Here is a 10,774-nt window from a genome sequence, read left to right as displayed (position 1 = left end):
AATAGAAGTTTTATTGTTCACTCTCAATAACCAAAGAAATTATGCATTGAACACTTAAATACACAAGAAATATTATTATGTTTAACAATAATAATAATAATAATATTTTCATGAAATTTCCAAAGCTTACCTAATTGAGTCTTTTTCTCTATGTAGGTTGTGACTTCTTTCATGTATTTGGACCAAGCTTTAGCTCTCTGCATGGCCAGGTCCACACCAGCTTGTAATCGCAGAAGAACAGAATCAATTTCCTCAGGATTCATCACTACAAAACCAAAAGTCCATCCAATATCAAAGAACAGCTTTCAAAGTGCGAGCATCAATGCATATTTTACATCAGTCAAATACTTTTTTCCTGTCACCAACAATGGCCTTTTAAAGTTTCTCAGATGAAGAGTGTAACAGCCTCTCATGATGGGAGAACTTCCATGTTAAATGGCTTTGCAGCATCCAGCACCGAGTGTAATGACAGGCCACACAGACAACAGATTCATTAGCTGGCTTGCCACAATCACAATTAGATACAATGCAAACTACCTTATTATTACATCTCACTTAATGAAAAGGTCAATGTTACCTTGTGGGACTAATTTGATATATCCTTTGAGGATGCTGCCTAGTCTCTAAATAAAACATTCAATGACACCCTACTGCTTGTGCAATTCTTCAGAAGACATGGCTTTTGTCTTGCTGTCAGAATGCTTGACAGTGTTTCATTGTTCAGGGTATAACAGTAACTCACCATCTTGAATGGCTTGCTCTGCAGCAAACAATCCTGCATTTTTTTCCATTTTTAGAAGGTCTCCATATGACTACAAAACAAAACAACACACAACCAAAATTAATAGCTATCAAAAAGGTCTTTGTCATTTGATCTTGTTTGGAAATTGACAAAACTTATCATTCGATCTACAGAGAAGTAATTAAATATTTATTGAAAGCAAATTGATGAAATGTAAATAATCTGTTGATGAGTTTGTGGAGATGATAGCAATAATTATGATTAACAGCACTTAATAACTATACATCTATTTACACTGACCTTTGTTTTGTCCGCTCTCCCCTCCTTCTCTAGTGATATGTTTCCTAGGTCCCCCATCAAATACTCCGACACACTAGAACAATTACAGGATGCAAATGACATATTGACGAGATATATTCATACACAATATAAGATCAATATCTTGCTGTAACTATACAATGTATCTAAAATACTTTACAATGTTTTATAACTTTTATATCAACCCACCTGCTGCTAAATGCCAGCGCCAGTTGGTCAATTGATTCACAAAAATTATGCTCAGCTAACGAGGACGGTGATTCATTGTAATCATGAGCTGCAAAGATTACATGTAATGTAACTATCTCAAAATCCAGCATCGACAAAAATCCAAGAATATCACTTTAGGTGATTATATTTGAAACAAGTTCCAAGGTAAGAAAACTTGAATAGAAACACAGTACGTACTTTTAATTTTGCTGATTAGAGCCGCTGAGGAGGAAAACAAATCTGTAGATTGCAAAGCAGGGTATTTATGCAAAATATTTTTCAAGATGGCCAAAACTTCTCCCAGACGAGAATGGGACATTATCCTTAGATCCTCCCCAGACCCTGCAATGAAATCAACATGAATCACAGTCAAGGTGAGAAACTGAAATGGGTGTCATTTAGAGCTTGCAAAACATGATTTTAGATAACATACATCGAGGTTTTCTCCCACTCATAATATTGTATTTGTTCAATGTAATATGCATGCTTTCTTTCCAGAAATTTGATACAGCTAAATCTTTCACCTTATAACACCATACAGATGGTTTGCAGATAAAAGTATTTTATCTGTTGCTTTCATCTATGAACATTTTTTTCACCTGTACTTGTTGAATGCTGTGCTCTACCCAACCAAATACCGTGACCTATTCAATTATTGCCATTTTATGTCAACGAAAAATCTGCTTTAGGAAACAACCAGACTATCAAAATGTAGAATTTACAAAGAAATGCCCAATTTTTTAATATCAACAACAAGAAGCTATAAAAGGACTTTAAGATTCAGTTTGCATTGTGACCTTGAATTAAAATAAAATTCTACACTTCCTATTAACAAAGGATGTGAACAATAAAAGGCAACCCTTACATCTTACCTTAAACAATTTTCGTATTCAACATAAACTTATTAAAGCACAGGTTAACATTTAGTGACAATCTGAATTTTAAATCAGATCTTTCAAATTATATATGAGCATTAGTTTTGCAGGTCAAGTTTAAACCCTTTTAGACACGGAAAATAGGAAGGAAACTGATGCTTTACCTTTATCTATATTCTACCAACTTTTGAAAATTTATCTTATATTACCTGAGAGGTCTGTGAAGACTGTTTTGAGGTGGGACAAGCCATCTGAGAACAATTTGACTTGCTGAGTAAGGGCCAATATATCATCTTGGTCCACAGGGCCAGAGTTGGCTTTCTGATTATTGTTGAGATTTGTCAAGGACATGCTCTTGGTCATCTTCTGTCCAGGTGAGCTCTGAGGTGTTGGACAATCTCTGGGTCCTCTTGGTGAGCTCTGAGGGGTCAGACAATCTCTGGGTCCTCTTGGTGAGCTCTGAGGTGTCAGACAATCTTTGGGTCCCCGAGGTATGGCACACTTCTCTGGTCCCTGGTAATCCAATACTATGTAATCACATATTGTGCAAAAGTTTCCCATACATATATTTCTAGATACAAAAGTAGTTTTTTCTCATCATGCTCATTTGCTCAATCAATGTTATATATATAACTTTCATCGTTTGTATCCTTCTTAAAAGGGATGGATTCATCACAAAAATATGATTTGAATTAGTGTATAAACAGCACAAATTGATAATTTACTACACTTTCAAATTTGAAAAGAGATGAAATTTAAACCTTGAATTGTAATGCTAGAAAATGACTTTTAATCCCAATTACATGAAGAGTGCCTTAGAGAAAAACATGCTAGATAACTTCATACATCTACCTGTGTCATTTCAAATCCCTATTTTATCATTTTAACCAGATAAAACACTTAAACCATTACCCTTAAGGTCCATTTAAAGATTTAAACAAGTACAGATCGTAAACTAATGATTTATCTAACAACTTCACAAATCACTGTTAGATATGAGGCTGTATAGCAATGTTTGAACTTCACACAGATTGGCCTTTGGTGAAAGCTGGGCTTTTTACAACTTTATCACCTAGTCACACTAATGTGTCTGCCCCACCTTCACCTGTTCTGCGCTCATTAAAATCACATGGAACATCCATATCCCACTCTACTTTGAAGTATAAACATCAAATTAACCCAGCATTTCCTACGAACATCATTTTGAAAGTTAAAGATCTGTAAACCTGTCAAGTAATCAATACTTTGTGTGTTTATTGAACCATTATCAGCAGATAGGTCAAATTGGACTAGCCACATTTGCATGTTTATGTATTCTGTTAAAGCTGTTCAATTGTCTACAAACAGAAAACTGTTATAAATAACTCTTCCAATTCATTTGTGAGTAATTTGAAAGGTAGTTTGTTTACAAAGGTAACATATTGAACTATCTTACAACATAACGGAAACAAATTTCATTTTCAACTTTCCACAGTACTGTCCAGCAAAAATGAATCACATTCATATGGGGGAACTGGGGTATGGGAGAAAATTCACTTTACCATTTAAATATTAATACGGTATATGTATTCATTCATTATACATATTTCATTAAATAATGAATCAAGATAAAAATTGAGGACTTACAGGTATTTCATTCATGTAACTTTTCCTTCAACTTTAAAATTATCTTATCTCCATGCACACATACAAAATACCTGTGTGAGGATTATGTTGCTAGTATTTTACATTGATATGATCAGTTAAAATTGAAAATCAATAAGTTGATAACACCTAAGTGACAGTCTAGATTTACTTTAAGTTAGTTTCATAATTTATCAATTAATGCCCATCAGTGTAAAATTATATCCTATAATAATTCTAAAATAATTAAAACACTCCTTACTGGTACACATTAATAAAATTGTATCAATGCAGGAATTATTTTACAAACAAAATGATGGGATGGTTATAATCAGAAGCTTATCAAACTACCATTTTAATGATCAATTACAACCTTTTCATAACTGATCTACATAAAACCTTCTGTTCGTTCAAATACACACAAAACCATAATAATTGTTCAAAAGTTATTGAAAATCTGACAATCAAAACACGCAACATTTATAATAGCTAGTATATACTAATAAATCCAGGTCCAGTACAATATCTCTATCAACATTTATAATAGCTAGTATATACTAATAAATCCAGGTCCAGTACAATATCTCTATCAACATTTATAATAGCTAGTATATACTAATAAATCCAGGTCCAGTACAATATCTCTATCAACATTTATAATAGCTAGTATATACTAATAAATCCAGGTCCAGTACAATATCTCTATCAACATTTATAATAGCTAGTATATACTAATAAATCCAGGTCCAGTACAATATCTCTATCAACATTTATAATAGCTAGTATATACTAATAAATCCAGGTCCAGTACAATATCTCTATCAACATTTATAATAGCTAGTATATACTAATAAATCCAGGTCCAGTACAATATCTCTATCAACATTTATAATAGCTAGTATATACTAATAAATCCAGGTCCAGTACAATATCTCTATCAACATTTATAATAGCTAGTATATACTAATAAATCCAGGTCCAGTATAATATCTCTATCAACATTTATAATAGCTAGTATATACTAATAAATCCAGGTCCAGCACAATATCTCTATCAACATTTATAATAGCTAGTATATACTAATAAATCCAGGTCCAGCACAATATCTCTATCAAGCTATATAGCTTTCTAAACTTATATAGCTTTATCAAACTATTTGAAATAGCTCAATGTTGCTATTTTGAAAGAAGAAAACAGTGGGGTGGGGGGGGGGGGGGATAAAAACTATATAGCTTAATAGGTAGAGATTGTACTGGACGATGACCTAATGTTCTTAAATGCGACTGTCAGCAGCATAACTTCTCAAAGACCTTAAGAGGTATTAGCAATAATTTTGTATATATACGACATGCTTGTTAAACTGATAGAACATGACAAAGCAGTGTAATGAGTGAGCCCCTCCCCAAATGAAATCACACTTGCTACATGATTGCAGGTACTCCTAATAGATGAAGCTTACAAACTATATTCTTAAGTATATTTGAACGGAGAAATTTTGAAGTTTTATTTAATATGATGCTTAGCCATAAATATGTCTAACATACGCCCCTCCCTATGCATCAGCTTCGCGATCCGCCACCAAAGCATAATATTCAACTGTTTCTTACTAGAGCTTTTCCATACATTTTTCAGCATGGGAATTCCCTGTAAATTTTACTAAGAGTACAGTACTTTGCTACAAGCTGTACAATGACATTTCATACCTTCTGTTCCAGTGTTTCGGGATTTGGTATTTTCCTGGCTGATGCTAATTCCTGGCGTTCCTGAGCGGACATCACGAAAACGCCTTGATAATATCAGCACAAGCACCATAATTAACGAGTAATTCCATGTCAATGAAATCAACACTGGGTAGAAATGATGCTCAGAACTACCCTATACAGAGTTCATAACTTTTGACAGAACTTCCAAAAGTTAAAGAAGTCGGCCATCATTCGACCGGAAATGAATTAGTCACGTGACCTCTGTAATACCTTTTTGAAAGGTAAAGGCCTTATTAGCTTACCTATAGATTAGAGGAGTTAAATAAAATTGACGTACGTTCAGATTTAAACTTTTTATGTAGTTGTCCTGTGTAACATTACCTTACTATGTAACATTACCTGGCTCTCCTTATTTATTAAAAATTCAAGATTAAATTACGCTATCCGCGCTAAGATAGATTCATATATGAATAGGCCTACATCACATATATCATATATAACCTTTAAGGATCTTAGTAAATTTTTGAATACTTGTAGCTAGATTTAGTTTCTCAAAAATTTGGAATAGATTAAATAAGAACTCTAGCTTCGTGGATAAGGCTTTTAATCGGGTGGATTTATAATTATTTCTTCTTTTTTTCTTCTTCTTTGTCTTTTTTTTCCTTTAAACCAAATACGATGCAACACTGCGTACATACATGAATTGTAACTATTTTGTTAACCAACATATATCTATAATAAAAATGCTAAGATAAAGCTATGCTTTTGAAAATAAAATAATGGGCTTTTTTTTTCAAGATATAGTTTTGGTTTTCCCTTTGATTTTAGTAAAAGAATTTGAGGGGTGGGGTGGGGGCCGGTGGGGTTAGGTTCGATAAATTTAGTGATCATTTATACCGTTGGAAACCAGGATGTTGGTTGTTTTTTTTTTAGCTCACCTGAGCCGAAGTGAGCTTTTCTGATCGAAATTTTTCAGTTGTCCGTCATCGTTCTTGTTGTCATCGTAAACTTTTCGTGAACATTTTAATCTTCTTCTCCAGAACCACTGAGCCAATTTCAACCAAAATTGGCACAAAGCAACTTTTAATGAAGGGGATTCGAGTTTGTTCAAATGAAGGGTCTTGCCCCCTTCAAAAAGGAGATAATCACACAAAATGCAAAAATAGGGTTGGGTCATTTTAAAAAATCTTCTCCAGAACCACTGGGCCAGAAGAGCTGAAATTCATATGAAAGTTTCCTGACATAATGCAGATTCAAGTTTGTTAAAACCATGGTCACTGGGGGTAGGATGGGCTACAATAGATTCAAGTTTGTTAACATCACAATCTAATCAAAATTAGATTCTATGATCCGCTCATCTACTATCGCTAAACTATGCGATAGTAGATGAGCGGACCATAGGATCTAATTAAAATTGGATTGGTTAATATCATGGCCCCCAGGGGTAGGATGGGGCCGTAATAGGGATGGAAGTTTTACATACAAATATATAGGGAAAATCTTTTAAAATCTTCTCAAGATCAACTGGACCAGAAAAATTTATATTTACATGAAAGCACCCTGACATAGTGCAGATTCAAGTTTGTTAACACCCCCCCCCACCCCCCACCCCCACCCCCTCGAGAGTAGGGTGGGGCCACAATAGAGGATTCAAGATTTACATGGAAAGAACCATTGGACCAGAGAAGTTTACATTTACATCAAAGAAAGCTTCCTGACATAGTGCAGATTCAAGTTTGTATAAATCACGGCCCCGGGGGGTAGATGGGGCCACAATAGGGGATCAAGGTTTTACATACAAATATACAGTGAAAATCTTTAAAAATCTTGTCAAGAACCACTGGGTCAGAAAAGTTTACATTTGCATGAAAGCTTTCTGACATAGTACAGATTCAAATTTGTAAAAATCATTCCCCCAGGGTGTGTTGGGGCCACAATAGGGATCAACGTTTTACAAGCGAATATGTAAGGAAAATCTTGAAATATTGGCCAAGGTGACTTAGGTTAGCGATATGGCACATGAGCCTCTTGTTTAACCCTTTCTCTACCGGCACATTTTAGAGGTTTTCAAAGACTAAATGACAATATTTTTAAATCGAGTTACATCTGCATGTATCACCATTTAAGGTAGGCATGTGACATATATAATTTTGTTAAGAATTGGACAGGGAACATTTTTTCTATAAAGTTTGTCATGTTATCCCATGACCCCAAAGAGTTATACGGGGTCAAGGTTCATTTAAGTGCACAATTTTGCAGTCTTTTTTTTCTCTCTGGAATATATATATATTGCTACCCCTCTCACTAGATTCGAGTCAAAAATAGGAAATTCTCAATGTATGAGCTGATGTGTCTTTTAAAGGGACCGACTCACGATTTTACCCAAAAGTTTGTTTTTCACTTTTAATGATCAAAATCTACTGTCTAATGTGTTTGAAAGATTTCACATGAAAATTAAGGTGATACATCATCACAGAATCTCATTTTAGAGAGTTTATTATTTGATTTGTAAACAAAGATTGCGGTATGCTATTGTTTACGAAATTTTCAAAAGAACTGGATATCGATCTAAGTATTATTATATCTTTCACATTTCAAGCAATTTTGGGGTGAAATGTGTCATCTAAAAGTTAAAATTTGTTACTATGCAAAATTGAGATGTATTATATTGCAAAATCAATATTTCACTTGTTTGTTTGTTTGCATAAAAAGACTCGAGTCTTTGTTTACATAACACATATTTAAGGCTAAAATATTACTTTTAATCCTGCATTCAGAAGGTCAAAATTTTGACTGTCAACATTAAATGAGCTATATTTCTAATGTTTAACATCAATAATGAAAACTATTTTTATCAAAAATCGTGAACCAGTCCCTTTAAAATATTACAAAAACATCACAATCAAATTAATCAATTTTATTGACAAACAAATATTTTTGGCTGCTAAGTAACAACACTCGTGGTATAATTTTGACCATAATTTGCCTTTCTACATCCATTCGACACAATTTAAACATAATTACATTGCATGATGATTAGTAAATGTCACATTATTTGAAAAATATAATCTTTGACTAGATCTCACTCATTTTAAAGGTTTTTAACAAAAATATAATGAAGAGAATTAAGGTCAAAGGTTATAAAATGGAAATTTCGTACTTTATATACATATTCATAATTTTCTAATAATATGACGTTTTGTCATTATGTTTCACTAAATAGTATAAATATTGCAACATCAAAACAAAGATCTTTACTGTTAAAATCTAAAATAATCTATCTTTTGTATTCAAATATATTTGGTTGCTAAGCAACAACGCCATTATTATATCAAATGTTATGAAAAAGTACTGCCCGTTTTTCCTCTCCAAGTTCAATGTATACGAATGAATTTAAATGTACTTGCATTATATTTAACAAAAATGTTCTTCTTATATTCAACCTCTTAAAACCTATTTCTAGACATAATTCTTGATACTGGGTTGTTTCGATAGGGGCATGCGTTGACCAATATCTGTCTATCGACTGGAACTTCTCAGCAGACATGCATAAGATAATGCCCAAAAATCTGGAAAAAAGATATTTCTTTATACTTAGCCTCAAATACTGATGTATTCTCAGAGCTTTTGAATATTCAATTGGCTCTGTAAATGTTTTCTATAATCAAGGACCTCTGAAAGTTATGCGTTTAATTACTTATGAAATTTTATCAGGGGTAATTGTAGTACACATTTAATAAATGTGTTAGATGCACAGCCAGATTAATTTTAACAAAGGTAATTTCTCTTCAGTGACAGGCTGCGAACTTCCTTGGGAAACATGACAATCCTTCCCCCTAGATGTGAACATCTCAGCATTTTCGTGCAAGATCAAGGCAATATCTGAATCGATCATGGCATATACAGTGCATAAGTATAATGAAAGGGGATTGCACAGCTGAATTATGAATAAATGTTTTTGTTAATTGAATAATAGTGATTTCAAGTGAAATAGATCAAATTCAAGTGACTGGTAAATGGATATTAGAATATAGAGGCCAATCTTTGTGCATTAGAAACTTTTTGGAAGAGTTATACATGTACTTCCTTGTTATCAATAAGAAAAATCTGATTTCCTTAATTCATTTATTTCTTATTATTAATCAATGATTAATTTTATTTGATATATTTATAAAGAAAGAGTGTATGTATCAAACTTTTTAACCAAGAGAATTGTATTTTAAAAAATCATTTTGAACATATTATAATAAAATATACTCTTCCTATGGACTTCAATGTAAAAGAATTAAAGATGAAATAAATCAAGCAGTATAATAATTTTTTTGTAAATTCCTTTGCTAAGTCTATGTGTTGCATAATCTGTGTATTGTATATTAGTTGTGAGTCTGTGTATAGTGTTTTAAAAATAAAAATAAATTTAAAAAACACGACCTTTCGTTTTTTTTCTTCTTAGGTAGTTACTAGTTATTTTGTAAATTATAATGTGTTAAATTATCAGAATTGCTATAGAAAAATTATTTTTTAGTTGCTCAATAACTTTTATATTCATCTTCTATTTCTGTCCATGAACATAATTTAAAAGAAAAATTTACTTCTTGAGAAATCAGAAAATCGACCTAGTTCAGCTTCCAATTCATGTGAGAAGCGTGCGAATTAGAACTCAGCTCAGTTGAATTGAACTGAATTCAACTGAAGAGAGCAATAACTTAATTAATGCGCGTAATAATTGAATTATTGCCTACTTCGATTGAATTAATGATATAATTAATTCAATTGATGCGCGCAATAACTGTATGGGATGCTTACTCCTCCTAGGCACCTGATCCCACCTCTGGTGTGTCCAGGGGTCCGTGTTTGCCCAACTATCTATTTTGTATTGCTTATGGGATGTATGAGATTGATCACTGTTCGTTATCTTCACCCTTCATGCAGTTCTTTTAGGGAGAGAGAAAGAGAGAGCTATTACCACCTATTCACTATATCCACAACTGAATTTATGATCTTTTTCGTAGAATTGTTGCTCTCTTTCAGAGAAATGATATGCGCATTAGTTCCTTATATAAAATCGTTGTAAATAATAGAAGATATCTTAAATTAAGTTAAAGAGATCATCAGATCATTTATACCGAGCTCCGGATAAAATTTTGCGAGCAATAATTCCACCACATAGACGCAAACATCACTTTAATCATTGTCGCAAACCACGGTTTTGAATCCATACACGCTCCGTCAGTGATGGAGAAAGATCGACGAGAAGCACCCGTGGGTAACCGATTATGCAATTTAACTGACGAGAGCAATAA

At 33.0% G+C, this 10,774-nt stretch overlaps 1 protein-coding gene across 8 annotated transcripts in view; it reads right to left on the bottom strand.

Moving 5' to 3' along the window:
• LOC125668818 (rho GTPase-activating protein 45-like) overlaps positions 1–5,734 on the bottom strand; it is a 33,284-nt gene extending 27,550 nt beyond the window's left edge. For 5 of the 8 annotated variants that reach the window (XM_056161759.1, XM_056161762.1, XM_048903252.2 and 2 more), the window contains exons 1-7: positions 5,472–5,711; positions 2,355–2,658; positions 1,469–1,612; positions 1,250–1,337; positions 1,043–1,115; positions 743–812; positions 131–265 (exon numbers count right to left, since the gene is read on the bottom strand). In XM_056161759.1, the coding sequence (XP_056017734.1) occupies positions 131–265; positions 743–812; positions 1,043–1,115; positions 1,250–1,337; positions 1,469–1,612; positions 2,355–2,658; positions 5,472–5,543 (886 nt within the window). In that variant the 5' untranslated portion in view covers positions 5,544–5,711. Of the gene's footprint in view, positions 1–130; positions 266–742; positions 813–1,042; positions 1,116–1,249; positions 1,338–1,468; positions 1,613–2,354; positions 2,659–5,471 lie in introns of all 8 variants that reach the window. The other 3 variants (XM_056161757.1, XM_056161761.1, XM_056161760.1) reach the window with 3 other exon arrangements.
• Positions 5,735–10,774: the final 5,040 nt, after the last annotated feature.

This window comes from Ostrea edulis, chromosome 4 (genome assembly GCF_947568905.1).
Source record: "Ostrea edulis chromosome 4, xbOstEdul1.1, whole genome shotgun sequence".
Taxonomy (NCBI): Eukaryota; Metazoa; Mollusca; class Bivalvia; order Ostreida; family Ostreidae; genus Ostrea; species Ostrea edulis.
Note: the sequence above shows the minus strand (reverse complement) of the source record. Positions and strands in the feature narration are given on the sequence as shown.